Source organism: Coregonus clupeaformis, chromosome 13 (assembly GCF_020615455.1).
Source record: "Coregonus clupeaformis isolate EN_2021a chromosome 13, ASM2061545v1, whole genome shotgun sequence".
Lineage (NCBI taxonomy): Eukaryota > Metazoa > Chordata > Actinopteri > Salmoniformes > Salmonidae > Coregonus > Coregonus clupeaformis.
Window position 1 is genome coordinate 41797873 of NC_059204.1, and position 20164 is coordinate 41818036.

At 42.2% G+C, this 20164-nt stretch overlaps 1 protein-coding gene across 4 annotated transcripts; it reads right to left on the bottom strand.

Moving 5' to 3' along the window:
* Positions 1–243: 243 nt before the first annotated feature.
* Positions 244–18626, bottom strand: LOC121579493 (steroid hormone receptor ERR1). 4 transcript variants are annotated; one of them, XM_041894104.2, is made up of 8 exons: positions 18538–18626; positions 8684–8801; positions 5733–6116; positions 5459–5575; positions 5143–5256; positions 4743–4910; positions 4206–4475; positions 244–3678 (listed from the first exon to the last, which is right to left on the bottom strand). In XM_041894104.2, exons 3-8 carry the CDS (start codon positions 6109–6111, stop codon positions 3425–3427), a joined length of 1302 nt encoding a protein of 433 aa, XP_041750038.2. In that variant the 5' UTR covers positions 6112–6116; positions 8684–8801; positions 18538–18626; the 3' UTR covers positions 244–3424. The 4 variants fall into 4 exon arrangements, with proteins under 4 accessions (XP_041750038.2, XP_041750036.2, XP_041750034.2 ...); XM_041894102.2 differs by lacking the exon at positions 18538–18626 and adding an exon at positions 15094–15587; XM_041894100.2 differs by lacking the exons at positions 8684–8801; positions 18538–18626 and adding an exon at positions 15094–15587.
* Between the last annotated feature and the right edge of the window lie 1538 nt (positions 18627–20164).

A 20164-nucleotide genomic window follows, 5' to 3' on the forward strand; every position in this document is an offset into this window, starting at 1 on the left:
TGAATTCAGGCTGTACCATAACCAAAAGTAGAATAAGTCAAGGGTGTATAAATACTTTCTGAAGGCACAATCCATAGAATTGCATATTATAACTGATTTAAGAGGATCTCTGTGTTTATATCTGACTCATGAGCTTTGGTGAGCAGGACAGGAAACAGTGTTTAACATGACTGGGAAACAGGACAGCAGCAGACAGACAAACATTCTAACAAACAAATCATGACAGAAGACGTACGAGACCAATGATATGTGATGGTGTGTGTTAATTTATTACAAAACACAAAGCACCTACAATATTTTAATCTACCCCTTGTTTACTGCAGTGCAGAATTTGTATTTTCTTCACAGTGATTTAATTATGAACATTTTGTTTAGACAGTCACATCAATATAACCATTGTAGCTTACTGAAAAACAGTACACACACACACACACACACAGACATTCACAGCCATTAGACTTAAACCCACACGAAAAATAAAACGAGTATCAACAAACATCAGCAAATTGAGTAAAAAATATAATTTAATCTTTTAAATACAGTATTTTTTTAAAATACAAATATTGATTTGAACTTTTCCATGTTATAAGCTTTAATACTACTATTAATTGTCATTATTATTACTGTTTAATTTACATTGTGACTATACAAGGAAATGTGAAACAGAGTTTTGGTAATTTCTTGTATTGCTCATTTTACATCAAATGTACAAACACACTAACAACTACCAATGATTTTATATCCTCTAAATGGTGATACTCTAAATGCCCCCCCACCGCGAACCGTACCTATATATGACCGACAAAGTGGCATTATATAATGCCTATCATTATGAAAACACTACCTTTGTATTATTATATTAGTTATTGACACAAACATCTTTTTTTTTTATTACAACTTTCTTAAACTGGACCCAGGCATCCATGTTTGTGTACACATTTTCAAAAATTCCAAGTCGTCTTTGAGAAACAAAATAAAAAAATAATGATAGAACAAAGCACAAATCAGACTGCAAGATATAGGACAGAGTTGAACCAATTGTCACCTAGTGCTACTGTTCAATTTAAAAAAAATCACTGAATTAAAATAATAGTCACAAATCAAACGCAAACATCCACAGCCGTGAAGAACAGAACTGAATGGGTACATTATATAAACTAGAACATTTGTTTGGGAGAGTTTACAGACTGCAACATCTCTGACAGGAGGGGTCCTAGAGGAGAGTGTGTTAATTCATTAATGGTGTAACAATTCCTATATAACACAGTTTTCTTCATTATCAGAAGAAAAAAATCCATACTACAATCCATTTGAAAAACATGATTACAACATTCTCAATGGATTGCTTTATTTCAGTACCAAACCTGAGGCCAAGTGTAACGATCTAAACTCAAGATAGCCTTAAAATCCAAGAAAGAAAAAAGTAATGTGGAAAATCCAGATACTCAAGCATTAATTTCAATTAACAATGGCAATGAGTCTAATCTATTCCATCATTCATGTCAGGGAACATCTCCCACATTTACAGGCTTCAGCTCTCATTGGCATGTTCTAAAGTTTTCTTTAACAGTGAAAACACACAAGCATAAAGTTTTTCAGTTATTTCTAGTAATACAGCACCCAACATGTAGACTGAATGAGCATTTTGCTGCCCTGACTGTTTTAGTGTTAATTTCTTCATCAGCAAGTGGCCAAATGACAAACTGACCTGACCCTTTACATTTTGCCATTTGTTAGCAAAAAAAAGTAATTTCCAGACACTGTAAGGGCTCTCTGAATTTGACATGATTGCATATATCATTAGACAAATGTATATCACCAATCAAGCCCATAAAACAGAGAAATAAGTAAACAACAAATGGAAACTACCCACTGGGCACAGACGTCAATTCAACGTCTATTCCACGTTGGTTCAATGTAGTTTCATTGAAATGACGTGGAAACAACATTGATTCAACCAGTGTGTGCTCAGTGGGTATGAAAATGATTAAAAGGATGGTCTCTGTCAGACTGGGCTGTAGCTTCCCATATGAGGCTGAATGTGTTGCATTTCATGTTGCTCAATGCCCCATTTGGGCACCAATATGCTTGCAGTTCAAAGATTGTACACCGTATGAGGACCCCCAGGTCAAAACAACAGAGGTCCTTTCTTCAGTCTTTCAGCGGCTACAAGAGCAGCAGCAAACTGTTCCGCTGGCACAACATGTAAAATATAACAGTTTACATTTCACATTTTAGTCCCAAGTCGATTTGATCACTAATATATATAATGGCATATTCAGTTAATCAAATTAACCGTTTTAAGCAGCACATTCCATCTGAATCATAGGGGTTGGAGAGGACTAGCGAAGAGATCTAGAGAATCAATTATCCAAAAAAGTAGAACTGTCGCTTTCCCCCCCCGATTTTGCTGCACCTTCATTGCTTCAGTGCGGTGCCAACACTGCAGGAAATACTTCCCTTCTGTCTCGCACACACTCACACAACTAATTGAGCAGAATTCAGTTTTTTGTGTACCTATTGAGTCTACTTACAGTATAAATAAAAATCGAGCAACTTCCAAGTACAGAGACACGTCAACATTTTGTTTACAATCATAATATTCCCTTTTCTTGGACTAATAATAAATTGCACAGCCTTTTATAAAGCTGTTTTTCCACACCAACCTGACCACCCAGGCCTATACCTATAGCCAGTCATTGCCATACGAGTCACAACTATTATTTGTCTTGCAATTAATTAATTGTATGTAAAGTATTGTATTGCTTTAAAACATATTGCAAGTAATTCATATGAATGCGTTGTAAGACTGTGTCTGTGTATGTAGACAAACCTACAACTACTCTTATGGGTGCATGTCGGTCTGACCCTATACTGCAGTCTTTGTCAATGGCTATTTCTTTGTCTGGTATTTTCATATGGCTTTTGTGGAGGGATATATTGCATTGTTCGCAATAAAGTTTAAGCCACAAGGTTACAGTCTGGTCTTAGAAATCTCACTGCAGTCCTTCAGTAGTTTATCATCTGAAGATTAGGGATAGTGGGCATCTAATATGATTCTGGCATTCAGATTGATTAGATGTCTTTTATTGAGTTTATTCCCATATTTGAACTGACCGAGTCTTGGAGTCTTTCAACTAAGTTTGGCAGTCATGTATTAAGGAGTTATATTCCACCATCAACCTCCACAGAGGGCATCTACTAAATGTATATGGGTTTTCTCTGTTTTTAAAACACACTTTTGAATCTCTGAAGAGGCTATGATTTTTTAAAATCCTGTAATAATCTCCACATTCATCCTTATCAAAATCTAATAGAAACCTCTCCATTCACACCAGCCAGCCATTCACTCTTTGCAGATTCCCTGTCTCTCATCGTGCCCTTGCATCCTCTCTCCTTGGCTTCTCCTCATCCTCCCTTCTCTCTAGGGCGAGTCCATCATGGCTTCCAGCATCTCTAGGAAGAGTTTGTGCATGGGCACGCCGCCTCGGGTCTTGATGCTATAGAAGGTGGTGAGGGCGCGACCAGCCGTCTGGCGGAGGAGGGGGAGGGTGAGGAGGAGGCGCCCCGCCCGCTGGGGGTCCTCGGGGCGTCGCTGGCACTCCATCTCCAACAGGGTCTGGTGGAGGAGGTCCCTCAGCTTCTGCACCGCCTCCATGTCCTCTATATACACAGAGTCTGGCAGGGGAGAGGGGGAGCATGGTCAGAGTGTATATTCTAAAAGCTTCCTTTTGTCTTTTGGACAAAGGGTTTTGTAAGATTGTGTTTGGCAACAAACGTATGTGATTAAGGAATAAGATGCACTGGTCTATAACATAACAAATAGTGCCTTTGTGGGCTAAGCAGACCGTGGGGGTGAATCTGCTGTTTACAGTAATCGTCTGTCAGTCCCTCAGGGCTGGAGTTATGCACATCAACAATGTCCTCAGAGAATGGGACTGAGACAAATCTTTACTAATCTGTCTATGCTGATTTTTGTTGTATTTTCTTTGGAATAAACTGTTTGGACCAATCTGCTAAATGGAACTGAAGTAGAGTAGTGCTTCAAATAAAGAATGTTGTCATATTAGTAACTAATTGTACATATGAAGGGTTTGATATTTCAGTCTCACCTACTGCTTCCATCACATTTTCATGTTATGTCACTCCACATAATGCTGATTGTATGGATATTCTATGGGTATACTTTTGTATAGCTAGTTTACCTGAGTTGGTGAGTGCGATGGCTTTGAGCATGACAAACTCCTCCCGGTCGAGCTGCAAGGAGCGGAAGCGTCGGGCCAGCTGGCTGATGGCTGCGTTGAGCTCTGTCAGTCCAGCCACGCGGGACATCTCCTCGTCAAGGACAAAGTCCTCAGCGAACACTACCTCATCCTCACAGCCCAGGGAGCGGAAGGCCACACCCAGCACCAGCACCTCCAACCACACCGACTGCAGCACCGACATCTGGTCTGCCAGGGACAGCGACAGGAAGCCTGCAAGGGTGGACACATGAAGGGGAGGGAGGGTTAGGGTTAGAGCAGACTGACTGATCAATCACTAGGCAAACAGCTGATACAAAGAGACAGCATTCTAGTCCCTGAATAAGACATAGTGAACCACAGCAGAGCTACTGATAAGAGCTGAGGGCTAGTTCCAACTAACTTATTTCACCGTAGAACCATCCTACATTCCTACTTTCTCTATTCTCTTCCCATGCCAATCTCCCTCCCCCACCCACCCCTCTTCACTGCCCCCCTTACCGGGGATGTGTTTGGCCCAGCCGATGATGACGACCAGTTCGCGGTCGGCGAGGTCACAGAGGGTGGTGAGTGTGCGCTGAGCCGTATCAGGCTGCAGGGGGTCAGGCATGGCAAACAGTTTCTCTGGCTCTGCCACCAGGAGGTGGGACACAATGATGTTGGAGGAGCCTGGGTCACACACACAAACAGAAAGCAAGCGTTATGGCACAACAGCTGTTACATTTACCATGAAACAAAGAACAAAGATATTATGTTAATATAACTGGTCCTTGTGGAAATAGTTCCCTGAAGTTTCTTAATGCTTCTGTTGAGAAATGAGGGCTCTTTGGGAAACCTGCCTGCACAGTTAAGTGTTCTTTCAAGACAAAACCTGACAAGGTCTTCTCAGTCCCTTCCTTACCTTTCTCCCCTTCCTTCCTAAGCGGTAAAGGGGCACTCTGATAGGTCGCACTCTCCACCTCTGGACGCCTTTTATACTTCTGCCTCCCTCCTCTGACCCGGTCCAGACGGACTCCTGTGACACACAACACCTCGACAATGAAGAGAGCGTGATAAAGGGAGTAGGGGAGAGAGAACGAGAGACAAACAAGCTCCCTTTGTTTGGAGAAGTATGGAGATAAAGAGGCAGATCTTAATAACGACTTGTCACACGGCATCAAACAGTGCCTCCAGACCAAACGAGCCCACTAGTTAAGGGCTCTGGATTATACACTCACCCTCTTTCAGCATGCCCACTTTGAGGCACTTGGTGAAGCGGCACGCCTGGCAAGCCTTTCTGCGCCTCTTGGTAATCTCACATTCGTTTGACGCCGGACAGCTATATTCAATGTTACCTTAGGTAAGGCAAAGAGGTGGAAAGAAGGACAGAGAAGGAACAAACAGCGATATGAAACTTTTGTCAAAGCAATCAAGGTCTACCCCATTTCATTCATTATACTGGGATGCAGAAATGCACAAGACACTCAACTTCACCCCCACAAACATCCGTACCCTGGATGGTTCTTTTGAAGAAGGCCTTGCAGGCTTCACATGAGGCTACACCGTAGTGATAGCCAGACGCTACGTCTCCACACACTAAACACAGTCTCTTGGGTAGTGTGCTCAGGGCATACTTGCACCGCCCTCCTCCGCTACCTGTGGATCCCTCCTCCGCCCCATCACCACCCTCCTCCTTGAAGTGGCAGCGCAGGGCTGGGGTGTACAGAGGGGGTGAGTAGCGCCCAACCCCGTCTCCTCTATTTCCACCTCCACCACTCTGGGAGGAGTCCGAGGAGGCTCCCCCTGGGCTGGCCCGGCCTCCACCACCTCCCTCTGGACTGCTGGGCTCTGCCTTGATGTACAGGTCTGACCGACGCTCCCTGGAAGACATGATCACTGCAGATGGAGGGAGAGAGATGGGAGGGGGAGGGAGGGAAAGAATTGAGACAGAGGTATTAGACTGTCACACATCCACTTCTAATGTGTCACCCTTTCATTACATTTTAGTATCAATAGACCCCTCCAGACAACCAGGACCATCATCAATCCTAAAGAAACAACATTAAGATAATCAAAGCTGTCGCCTCATCGCTGAATTATATCACTTGCTTGACAACTGACAAGTCACGACGAAGACCCCTTTGGCTCGACTGTCAAGCCTTCAACGGAGAGCAGCATAGACTGAACATGATGTCTGCACACACTCTGCTATGCGCGTCCTTTTCCCTTATTAAACACATAAACAAAAAAATGTAGGCCTACTGGAGCTTGCAGTGTGGGTGCCTATTGTTTAATAACTATACTGCACAACAACAACAAGTAGCCTATAAGAAAAATGGCTGCTGCACACCAGCAGAGAATAATCTGACATAACAATAATGGGATATTTTGAATTACAGGTGGAGTGAGATAGAGACAGCGAATGGGGAGTGAAGGGCGAGTGAGAGTGTTTGTGCGTGCGTGTGGGAGTACCGTATGTTTGTGCTAAAGTGAGTGCTAAAAATGCTAAGGGCTGTGAGAGAGACCATAATCCCAGCTCCAACCTACTCTGCCCTCTCCAGATTAGGGTCATTAATCCAGAGCAGAAGAGCAGCAATCCCTTAACTAAACCCACATAAGGAATTCCCAGTAAGGAGATGGACGACACTCCAACACACTCCATTATGACCCACCAGAACCTACAGACAGCATCAGAGACAGTTCTGTGTTCTATTGAATCCTGACACTTCTGCATGGGCGATTGTACAAATCACTTAATCATCTGAACAATTGAAGAAAGAGAACACTTTCAAAATACAATGCAAAATGTAACTTCAAATACAGAGATTCTGGGATTATGACAGCACACAGACAGGGATTGTGTAAAACGGGGTACTTCTGTCTGAACTCTAGACTGTAGGCTACTGGGCCTACCCAGTCTCCTTCTCCTTTTCACAACTCAGCAGATGGTGAAATGTGGGCCAATGTAATTATGTTGGTCCAGTGGCCCAATTATTCTCAAACGCTGTACACTCTGGCCTGTAATCTTTACGCCTTTATGTAACATGTCAACTTTTACATTACTACTCCTCCCCCCTACTAAGGTGTAAAGATTGTACAGCTGTTCTAGCTCCCATATTTGGCATAGATTACTATTTATTATTTCCCATGTATTAATTCCCCATCATTTGTGAAGCTATTCAATGATTAACATTTTCTGATAATGATGATCCCTAGCTACAGATAAAAATACTTTCCAGACTTCACAAATTAACATGTCTTAGACTTGAAGTGCTAAAACAGAGATGTAAATGTCTGACAACTGCTGGGAGGTCTTCACGCCTATTTGTCAATGAGCCTGAACAGTGCGTCTGTCACCATAACCTACCCCAACCCCCCACAGCTGAACACAAACTCGAGACGATTCAAAAAATGTGCATGTGAGAGTTAGCTTGGTAGCAAGCTAAAGGTGTTAGCAGCTATGCATTTGCTAGCTATTTTAATGTACTTGAAGCCGGGCAAAGCCATTCGTGAGATTGTGAAAGAGGCAGGTTGAGCAGGTAAAGGAAAGAGTGAGGATAATAAGAAAATGAATGCCACATCCCTATTATGTTGTTAGAATTTATGAGGAATTTATCTATACAGTTAGCTAACGTTACAGCTAGTTATCACAGTTAGCCGTTAACAAGTGAAGTTCCATGTGTGGCGTTTGTACTTCCTCAGACAACTAGACTTTTGGCAAATATTAACTATTAAGATCTGTGTGGCTGTTCAGTTATTTAGCTGAATGGAAAACGTACATTTAGTTAAGAGCTAGGTAGCTAACGTTAGTTAAATCACAAGTTGAAGCTCTAGGCAGTAGCTAGCTAGCATGCCATCAGTCTGGCTTTCCTCATCAGGTGACATCAACTTACCTCTAGTCAGCTAGCTAGTTACAAAACTAGCTAGCTAACTCCCTCAAGGTACCTTGAGTTCCCCAAGTATCTGGTTGCCCTCGGCAAAATTTTCACGGAAGTTTGTGTTGACAGGCTACACAACGTAGATAGGTAACGCGCTATAACGCTTCTAAAACGTGTCGAATTCAAATGTTGCTTTTCAGACAGGATTGGAGAGATGGGAGGTCTGGTGCATAATAGGAAGTAGCTAATAATATTTCAATGACAGACAAGGGTGACTGTCGCTGCCCCAGACACTGTACTGGGGTAACTTAGTGGCTACTACAGTTAGCTGCATATTACAAAAGGCAGGGTAAAAAGCAACTATATCATAAATAAAAACATTTTACCTTCTGTTCTGTTAAACGATTCAACTACTCAAACGTATATCAAGTTTATCCACAGGCTTAAAATTAATCAGTTTGACCATATCTTCAAAATAGTTTCAGCATACAACTTCACAACAGCAATATATAGATCACTAGCTATTTTACATCCATAATTATTGGTGGTTCAGATTTGATTAAAGGCCATAGAAAAAGCAATTACCTGTGTGCTGTGCTGCAGGAAAGCCTTATTGGTCTCTTCTGCTGGTAACCCCAATCACTTTCTATTGGTTTAGAATTGTGGCTATAGTCTGGGTAGAACAGTCCAATTATTAGGAAACCTAAGAGGGCAGACAAAACATTTACTGATTTCTCCTCACGCCATATCTTATTATGTGCATGTTCAAAATCATTTACGTGTCCTGAAGATTGTATCACAGGACAAGGACATAACACATTAAATCTTGGTCTCCCAATTCTGACTTTATATTTTCCAAATCTTAACTCCATCACACACACATACTGTACACTAAACATAATGGTTGCTTTATCCAATATAAACCTGGAGATGCTAGTATTCATCCTTGTCATAGAGGGTTCAATCGTATTTGAAGCACTCTGTCTAGGTGTTTCAAGCTTATAAGGGTATGGAAATGTATAGCCAAGAAAGTGTGTGTGTGTGTGTGTGTGTTGGAGAGAGAGAGTTACAGAGATTTGTGAAAAGCTTGTAAAACTACTAAGCTACTCCTTATCTCTAATCCAAATAGTATTGTATAACTGAGTGACTGGCTATCATACACTGTGTCCCGTTCTCTTCATCAACACTATTTGGTATAAATTGCTGACAGAGGTCCAAACCATGTTTTTGTCTTTCTCACAGGCACAATTTAGCTCATTGCAGTAGCCTTTTCTCATTACCATACAAGCACATGTTTCTGCACACTACATCCAACCACCCCTCCCCCTTACTCTCACCCTCTGACACATTCCAAAGGTCAAAGTCACAGGAAAGCTTGAAGGACAGATGGAGTAACTGCAATTCTGCCTCTCTCACACACATGCACACACACACACACACACACACACACACAAGGCTTAAATTGGGTGATAATTCACAAAGTTTTGAGAGAAGGGGGCAAAACAAATATTGGAAGAAATGTTAGGGGATAAGATGGCAAAATGGGTATATTACTGGGTAAAATATATAATTATAAAATATCTGATTTACATGTATAACATGTCTACAGTGCGGAGAACAAGTATTTGATACACTGCCGATTTTGCAGGTTTTCCTACTTACAAAGCATGTAGAGGTCTGTAATTTTTACCATAGGTACACTTCAACTGTGAGAGACGGAAAAATCCAGAAAATCACATTGTATGATTTTTAAGTAATTAATTTGCATTTTATTGCATGACATAAGTATTTGATCACCTACCAACCAGTAAGAATTCCGGCTCTCACAGACCTGTTAGAAGCCCTCCTGTTCTCCACTCATTACCTGTATTAACTGCACCTGTTTGAACTCGTTACCTGTATAAAAGACACCTGTCCACACACTCAATCAAACAGACTCCAACCTCTCCACAATGGCCAAGACCAGAGAGCTGTGTAAGGACATCAGGGATAAAATTGTAGACCTGCACAAGGCTGGGATGGGCTACAGGACAATAGGCAAGTAGCTTGGTGAGAAGGCAACAACTGTTGGCGCAATTATTAGAAAATGGAAGAAGTTCAAGATGACGGTCAATCACCCTCGGTCTGGGGCTCCATGCAAGATCTCACCTCGTGGGGCATCAATGATCATGAGGAAGGTGAGGGATCAACCCAGAACTACACGGCAGGACCTGGTCAATGACCTGAAGATAGTTGGGACCACAGTCTCAAAGAAAACCATTAGTAACACACTACGCCGTCATGGATTAAAATCCTGCAGCGCACGCAAGGTCCCCCTGCTCAAGCCAGCGCATGTCCAGGCCCGTCTGAAGTTTGCCAATGACCATCTGGATGATACAGAGGAGGAATGGGAGAAGGTCATGTGGTCTGATGAGACAAAAATAGAGCTTTTTGGTCTAAACTCCACTCGCCGTGTTTGGAGGAAGAAGAAGGATGAGTACAACCCCAAGAACACCATCCCAACCGTGAAGCATGGAGGTGGAAACATCATTCTTTGGGGATGTTTTCTGCAAAGGGGACAGGACGACTGCACCGTATTGAGGGGAGGATGAATGGGGCCATGTATCGCGAGATCTTGGCCAACAACCTCCTTCCCTCAGTAAGAGCATTGAAGATGGGTCGTGGCTGGGTCTTCCAGCATGACAACGACCCGAAACACTCAGCCAGGGCAAGTAAGGAGTGGCTCCATAAGAAGCATCTCAAGGTCCTGGAGTGGCCTAGCCAGTCTCCAGACCTGAACCCAATAGAAAGTCTTTGGAGGGAGCTGAAAGTCTGTATTGCCCAGCGACAGCCCCGAAACCTGAAGGATTTGGAGAAGGTCTGTATGGAGGAGTGGGCCAAAATCCCTGATGCAGTGTGTGCAAACCTGGTCAATATCTACAGGAAACGTATGATCTCTGTAATTGCAAACAAAGGTTTCTGTACCAAATATTAAGTTATGCTTTTCTGATGTATCAAATACTTATTTCATGCAATAAAATGCAAATTAATTACTTAAAAATCATACAATGTGATGTTCTGTATTTTTTTAAATTTATTTTTTATTACAGACCTCTACATGCTTTGTAAATAGGAAAACCTGCAAAATCGGCAGTGTATCAAATACTTGTTCTCCCCACTGTATGTATAACATTTTCATATTTGAGGTTAAAAATGCTGTCGTAGAGTCTGTATTAGTAGAGGTCTGGTATTAGTTTTTTTTGTTAACTATATGTAAATGTTCCTTTTCTCAGATTAAGAACTATTACAGCACAACTGTTGTTCTGTGTAAGTGAGGACTGAAGAGTATGACAAACTAAAGTTCATGAAAGTTTTGCATGCGGCCCACTGGAGACATTGAGAGCAGCAGAAGTGGGTCTTGCCCACTGATCTCAGACCGGTGAAAGGTTAATTGCAAAACTGGATAATGGCTTCTTTAATCTCTGTTAACTCAGAACTAAAGTCTTGCGTAATTGATCAGATGCTCGATTAAGTTCTGGGTCCATACGTGTTAAGAGAAGAGATAGAACGAGGAGCGGAACCGGAACGAAGAGCTCCACCCTCTCTCTTTGCAAGTTACGGACAAGTCTATGGGCCAAATGTCCCCTCCCCTTCCAAAATTCGAAAGATGCTAACACCTGCGAAATCATGATTTGTCAAAAGCACCGGAACTAATGCTGCTCGTTATCTCAATCTCACGCATACGCTTGTATCATGTGGTCCTCTGTAGCTCAGCTGGTAGAGCACGGCGCTTGTAACGCCAAGGTAGTGGGTTCGATCCCCGGGACCACCCATACGTAAAAATGTATGCACGCATGACTGTAAGTCGCTTTGGATAAAAGCGTCTGCTAAATGGCATATTATTATTATTATTATTATTATGACAGATCTATGGTACCATTTATGTTTACATAGTCTGTCCATGAGATTATGGCAGTTTTAGATATACAGTGCATTCGGAAAGTATTCAGACCACTTGACTATTTCCACATTTTGTTACGTTACAGACTTATTCAAAAATTGATTAAATCGTTTTTTCCCCTCATCAATCTACATACAATACCCCATAATAACAAAGCAAAAACAGGTTTTTAGAAATTTGTGCACATTTATAAAAAAAAAAAAAAACGGAAATATCAAATTTACATAAGTATTCAGACCCTTTACTCAGTACTTTGTTGAAGCACCTTTGGCAGCGATTACAGCTTTGAGTCTTCTTGGGTATGACGCTACAAGCTTGGCACACCTGTATTTGGGGAGTTTCTCCCATTCTTCTCTGTAGATCCTCTCAAGCTCTGTCAGGTTGAATGGGGAGCGTTGCTGCACAGCTATTTTCAGGTCTCTCCAGAGATGTTCGATCAGGTTCAGGTCCGGACTCTGGCTGGGCCACTCAAGGACACTCAGAGACTTGTCCCGAAGCCACTCCTGCGTTGTCTTGGCTGTGTGCTTAGGGTCGTTGTCCTGTTGGAAGGTGATCCTTCGCCCCAGTCTGAGGTCCTGAGCGCTCTGGAGCAGGTTTTCATCAAGGATCTCTCTGTACTTTGCTCCGTTCATCTTTCCCTCTATCCTGACTAGTCTCCCAGTCCCTGCCACTGAAAAACATCCCCACAGCATGATGCTGCCACCACGCTTCACCATAGGGATGGTGCTAGGTTTCCTCCAGATGTGACGCTTGGCATTCAGGTCAAAGAGTTCGATCTCGGTTTCATCAGACCAGAGAATCTTGTTTCTCATGGTCTGAGAGTCCTTTAGGTGCCTTTTGGCAAACTCCAAGCAGGCTGTCATGTGCCTTTTACTGAGGAGTGGCTTCCGTCTGGCCACTCTACCATAAAGGCCTGATTGGTGGAGTGCTGCAGAGATGGTTGTCCTTCTGGAAGGTTTTCCCTTCTCCACAGAAGAACTCTCTGTCAAGTGACCATCGGGTTCTTGGTCACCTCTCTGACCAAGACCCTTCTCCCCCGATTGCTCAGTTTGGCCGGGCGGACAGCTTTAGGAAGAGTCTTGGTGGTTCCAAACTTCTTCCATTTAAGAATGATGGAGGCCACTGTGTTCTGTGTTCACAATCCTGTCTCGGAGCTCTACATACAATTCCTTCGACCTCATGGCTTGATTCTTGCTCTGACATGCACTGTCAACTGTGGGACCTTATATAGACAGGTGTGTGCCTTTCCAAGTCATGTCCAATCAATTGAATTTACCACAGTTGGACTCCAATCAAGTTATAGAAACATCTCAAGGATGATCAATTGAAACAGGATGCACCTGAGCTCAATTTCGATAATATCATTTTAGTGTAAGAGCTGTTTGAAAAGACCACCTGAAATTTCTGCCTGTTTTGGTGGGAGGGAGTTTTGGACTTCCATGGTGACATCACCATGCGGTAAATTAGTTAATAGACCAATAAGAAAGAGTTCCAAACCTCTGCCAATAACAGCTAATTTTCTGTTTTCCTCTTCCCACTGAAAACAATTCCCAGACAGTCCTAGAAAAATTATTGTTTGAGAATTTGCTCTTTGCTAAGAAGCTATTTTTGTTTCTTTTTTTAAAAACCATTTTAATTGAAAACAATCACAGTAAGTTACCCAGAAATTATTTGATATTGAGATAAAAACGGAGGGCCATAGTTTGCACAGGTCATTCCTTTGAGAGACTATTCCAGGGGTGTCAGTTGTGTATATAAACCCTGGATTGCTGATGCTATGTATTGGCCAATGAGAGGCTTTTATGCCACCGGTCAGCCATATTGGCACTCCCCAGAAGAAGCAGTCCTCCATAGGAATGAATGGAATTTTACAATAAAAAAATAAAACATTAGGTCAAAATTACAAGTATTTAAGTATTTTGTTGTTGTAGTGGGGACAGTAAAATTATACTTTTAAGGAAAATGTTTTTATATTTTTTACTTATTTTTATCTTTAGCTCACACAATATAATTTAAAAGTATGCATTTAGGTAGAATAAACGTGGCAAAAACAAATGTAGACATTAATAAATGCATTTCTATAGCTTCCAAAATAGGTTTTACTACGGTGGGGGAGTGCCAAGATGGAGGTGCGTTGGCTTCAACAGTGCCCCCTGTCAGTCATCAAGTGTATATATAAATCATTGGTTGTGTATGACCATACCCTAGCTCAAGACCAAAAATGTAAAAGTAGGCATTGCCATACCCTAGGTTTAGCTGAACTGACGACATTTGCATTTTCACTTTCATTCTGAACACCGATTAAATGTAGGCTACTAACTCAACAGCAGTTGAGAAACTGGACTGTATAAAATGAGTGCGTAAAGCATCAAAGCCCCGTGTAGCTCAGTTAGTAGAGCACGGCGCTTGCATCCCAGTGGGTTCGTTTCCCACGGGGGGCCAGTATGAAAAAAAATTCATGCACTCACTAACTGTAAGTCGCTCTGGATAAGAGCGTCTGCTAAATGACTAAAATATAAAAGAAAGACTGTTTAAATTATGGTTGTCACTCAGTATGCCATCAAAGACTATTGGCCAGGACTAGCCTTTACCGGGAGAAAATACTTTTTTTGCGGTAGGCAAAGACCAGAAACCAGAAGTCGTCCATTGCAGACCAAATGCCATATCCACGATCACTTAAGTAAAGCTACTTTATACATTTGTTTGGTTCCATTTCATAACAATCTGGCTGGATTGATAAATGCTGTAGCCTTCATGGGAATCTGTAGGTGACCAAATTGTGCTGAAGACTGACGGTAAAGGTAGGCTATATACAGTAGGTTATAGAGGGGGTGGATCTTGCTCATTGGATCAGTCACGATGTCCCAGCGACACAACACACATGCCAAAGCATTCGCTAGTTTATTATTACAGCAACGCACGGTTAGAATTATCGTTGTCACGCAAAGTTTAATCAGCTGCGGAATATAGGAACCTTGCGAGCAAATCATTCAGAAGTAATACAGTAAGCTATATGTGTACAGATTTACAATGTTGACCAGTATGAAACACTTACTTGTATTTGTGAGAACATCGCTGGAAAGAGTTCTCAAACCAGGCAGTACCGTAGCTACGGAAGCCACAGATAACACCGCTACAATGATGTATGTCGACCGGTTTAGCCACGGTTAAGACATTGTCACAAGAGTGGATGCAGATCGTGACGCCCAAAAATTCCTATAACATTTACGTTGGCCTATATTTAAATAGCAGCATCTGAGATGCGACGAGTCGTCGTAGCGCAAAATGTTTCCAAAATTATTGCTTGAAAATAAAAACAATGTATGGACACAGCGTCGAAAGACTGATTGCTGGTGATACAATTGGTCAACCCAATTTGGTAGGCTATTTAATCCATAGGCTATTCTTCTCTTATCTAGCCTAGTCCAGCATATTGATGTTACTGTAGCCTACTGTGTGTTCTATATTATCCTCGCTGCTACAATTGAGGTTCTAGTTAAGTATATCCCTTATCCATTCTCCTCCCTCTCTCCATTTGCGTCTGCTGTGTCTCCGTAATCCGTTACGTCCGTGCACGCCATCCAATCCAGCCTCCTTCTATTAGCGTAATCAGCGTTGCAACAATGAAAAAAATTCCTAGGCCTACTGTAGCCTAATGTAGCGTCTGCCTGACTCACTGGTTTAGTTTTTTTATATGACGCATGTATTACAAAAACATATGTTGTGATCATTACCCATGCTATTTAGATCATGCTCACTACCAACATAAGAAAGCGCAGTAAGAGTACCTGCTTTATTACATTTACGTCATTTAGCAGACGTTCTTATCCAGAGCGATTTACAGTTAGTGAGTGCATACATTATTATTTTTTAACTTTCTTTCCATACTGGCCCACCGTGGGAATAGAACCCACAACCCTGGCGTTACAAAAGCCATGCTCTACCAACTGAGCTACATCCCTGCCGGCCATTCCCTAGCCTCGAGACAGCCTGGATTCGAACCAGGATCTCTAGTGCCTTAGACCACTGCGCCACTTATTCTTGGATCTAATATTGAATGATATACTGCCTCTAGGCTCCAATGCAAACCAGTAATATGCCATAATTTGTTTAACAGGTTTCAGGGATTTCAATAGAAATGTAAATGTGTAGCCTACATTTGAAATGTTAATAGTTAGATCAATATAATGCCTAGATCTACCCCATAGTTAGGCCTACAAACTTCCATAAAGGCTGCTTTTTGGATTGCCTACGCAGTTTGATAATTTGTAGGTCTACTTCATTTCTGAGAAGGCTATTTGATTATGCAATCCGCATTTACTTAGACTACACAATGTCAATTCTGCACTCTTCCCAATCCTGTCATACCTGAGTTCCTAATTATTAATAGGCTTAAAGTAGTTTATTATGCGCCAATTTACAAAATTAGTTAGGCCTATATTCGTACTTTTCTTTAATGCAGTGGAATTTATGTTGTCCTATGGATCACACTACACCATAGTAAATCACACAGCGCTTTAGATGGCATGGAAAATGTTTGCAGCCGCGCTCATTCAACTCGGTCTTGTGACACTGACCCTGCTCATTCCGCTACAGGTCACACTCGTCAGCTGGTACACAGAGTTTTTGGATCGAGGCGAAGGAAGTGGGGGTCAGTGGATGACTACAACGAGATGAGAATAGGAAGACCCGGAGTCTCGAATCCGCTTGGTAACTTGACCACAACAGCTGACATCGAGAGAGGAAGCGAGAGGCGTGCGCATTCTCCCTGGGCTCGTGCAACACTTTCACCGAAAAGTGCCGACAACCCCTGTCCCGGAAAATTCCTTTTAAAACACAGATCAGTTGAAAACTGGAATTATCGAGTAGTATTTGTTAAAATAGCTTATCACGAGGAACACCATATGTGGTAGTCTCCTATCATAACACATAGGCCTATTTTCCATTAAATATGCTTTAATCAAACCCATCAATCTAAAAATAATTCGGTTATAATAATGTACATTCATGTGTTAGAAGCACTGAGGTAGCCTATATGGTATGGTTAGAAGACCTATGATGTCTGAGATTTTGTTAACTTATAGACACTGCAGAAAGATTTAGAATGATGGCAGCAGTGTTCCTGGTGTCATTGAAAAAAACACTGACCTTGAATTTAAGGTCATACATGGACTCCTCATATGCTACATTGGAAAAGGGCTGCATGATGTTGCAGCCAGCCTCATGTATCTTACCATTGTAGCCCAGTCATCCAATTGTTTTCAATACTTTTAACCCCCCCACCCACTATACTTGTAGAAAAAAGGTGCTATCTAGAACCTAATAGAAGAACCCCTTTGAATAACCCTTTTTGGTTCCAGGTAGAGCCCTTTTGGGTTCCATGTAGGACCCTTTCCACAGAGGATTCGACATGGAACCCAAAAGGATTATATGTGGAACCAGAAAGGGTTCTCCCTGGAACCAAATGGGTTCTCCTATGGGAACAGCCGAATAACCCTTTTGGAACCCTTTTTTCTAAGAGTGTATAGCCAAGGGAGACGTTTGTAGGTCAGTGTTGTGGGTCTGCTGCTAAATGGTTATAGGCCAGTGCAGAGATATAAAAGGGTTTCATTATTTACTCATTGAATTGGCAGGGTGTCCTCAGCCTTTTCTTGTCCATCTAAAGTTAAATAACCCAGAGTGAACTGAACAAATGGGGAAACCGGGGTCATGGTTTAAATGGGGGAATGGGTGATAGAGAGAGACCCTCAAAGTGATCAAATTGTTTAAAAAATAGGCCTTGTCGCCTGAGGAAATGTTCAACCTGACAACAATCCTAGGACTCCCATTCTTCCATGCCATTGCATCTCTGTAGACCGAAAACCTCTCAATAGTAGACAACCCTGTCCTTTCTGAATGGAGAAAGAATAATCTTAATTTTAGTCATCCAATAGCCAAACACACATAACAGTTACATGGCATGTCACATGACATGTTTTAGTTATTATTGGGTCATCGTGGAATAAGACACGAGCTGTCACCTGTCATCATTGCACAATTTACAGTCAGCATTGATTTTGAGTGGCAATCATTTTAACTACATCAAGGGTATAGATTTAGAAAGAAGACCGACATATTTGATCAAGATACATTTATTTTTAGATTTTCAATGTCAGGGGAATCTAAGTTGTCGCATTTTTTAGTTGTAGTATTGTAGCGCTCTCTGGTGGTATCTTAATTACATTGCCAATATATGTGCCAGCGTGTCTGTGGTGACGTCCACGTTGGTGTTCTCGAGCGCAAGGTCACATACTTTACTGCGCATGCAGGCTCAACGGTTTATCAAAGCTACCACGAACGCAGTGTTGACAATTTAGCGACTTTGTCGCTATATTTAGCGAGTCTTCAGACCCCTCTAGCGACACATTTTCAAAAAATCGACTAGCGACAAATCTAGCTACTTTTTCAGGTGTTAATAGAGACTTTTGGAGACTGACGTGAAAGCACGTATAGTTCTTACTCTTCTCAACGAGCAGCGGGTGCTGCGGTGGGCCCCACCCCGTCCCAAGGCATTCACAGGCGGCCCAGTCCTCGCGCAGCAGTCCCTCCCAGCTGCAGTCAGAGCAGGAGACGTTCTCCCCTCCGCATCCAGACTGCAAATGAATCGCGCATGCGTGAAGCCGCCGCTGGCTGATCCCGCCCAGGCTTACATTCAGGGCGGGATGTAAATGTTAAATGTTCTTTGTCTAAAATAAATCACTGCACAAAAATAAATCACTGCATTTGACTCACACAGCCTCAGTCACTTACTCACCTCGTCCACTGTGTGTGTGCCTCTCTGTGACATAAGCTAAACATCTAGCTGGCTAGCTCATCATGTCTCAGTCTAAACTGTACACTCAAAAATACAGAAAGGAGTGGGAATCAAAGCCTGAATTCAAAGGCTGGTTGAAGCCGTTTATTGGAGATGATACACGGGCATACTGCCTGTATTGTAAGGCTGATTTCTACGTCAAACTTAGTGATGTAAAAAAACACATGACAACTCAAAAACATACTCAAAAGGCAAAGCCTTATAACAGTTCCACCCAAAACAAGCTGCCATTTATGGTTAAAAAAATTGACTCTGCAAAAAAGGCTGAGGCCACCATGGCATTAGCTATCGCTGAACACTGTTCCATGCTGGCATGTGATCACATTGGAGAAGCATGTAGAGCTGCTTTCTCAGACTCCACTGCTGCTTCCCACTTCAAAATGCACAGGACAAAGTGCACAGAAATGATTAATGGTGTTCTAGCACCATACTTTCTGAAAAAGTTGGTTGCAGATGTGGGTGACCAGCGTTTCAGCCTCCTCCTCGATGAGTCCACGGATGTACAGTGGGGAAAAAAAGTATTTAGTCAGCCACCAATTGTGCAAGTTCTCCCACTTAAAAAGATGAGAGAGGCCTGTAATTTTCATCATAGGTACACGTCAACTATGACAGACAAAATGAGAAAAAATTATCCAGAAAATCACATTGTAGGATTTTTAATGAATTTATTGGCATATGATGGTGGAAAATAAGTATTTGGTCAATAACAAAAGTTTCTCAATACTTTGTTATATACACTTTGTTGGCAATGACACAGGTCAAACGTTTTCTGTAAGTCTTCACAAGGTTTTCACACACTGTTTCTGGTATTTTGGCCCATTCCTCCATGCAGATCTCCTCTAGAGCGGTGATGTTTTGAGGCTGTCGCTGGGCAACACGGACTTTCAACTCCCTCCAAAGATTTTCTATGGGGTTGAGATCTGGAGACTGGCTAGGCCACTCCAGGACCTTGAAATGCTTCTTACGAAGCCACTCCTTCGTTGCCCGGGCGGTGTGTTTGGGATCATTGTCATGCTGAAAGACTCAGCCACGTTTCATCTTCAATGCCCTTGCTGATGGAAGGAGGTTTTCACTCAAAATCTCACGATACATGGCCCCATTCATTCTTTCCTTTACACGGATCAGTCGTCCTGGTCCCTTTGCAGAAAAACAGCCCCAAAGCATGATGTTTCCACCCCCATGCTTCACAGTAGGTATGGTGTTCTTTGGATGCAACTCAGCATTCTTTGTCCTCCAAACATGACGAGTTGAGTTTTTACCAAAAAGTTATATT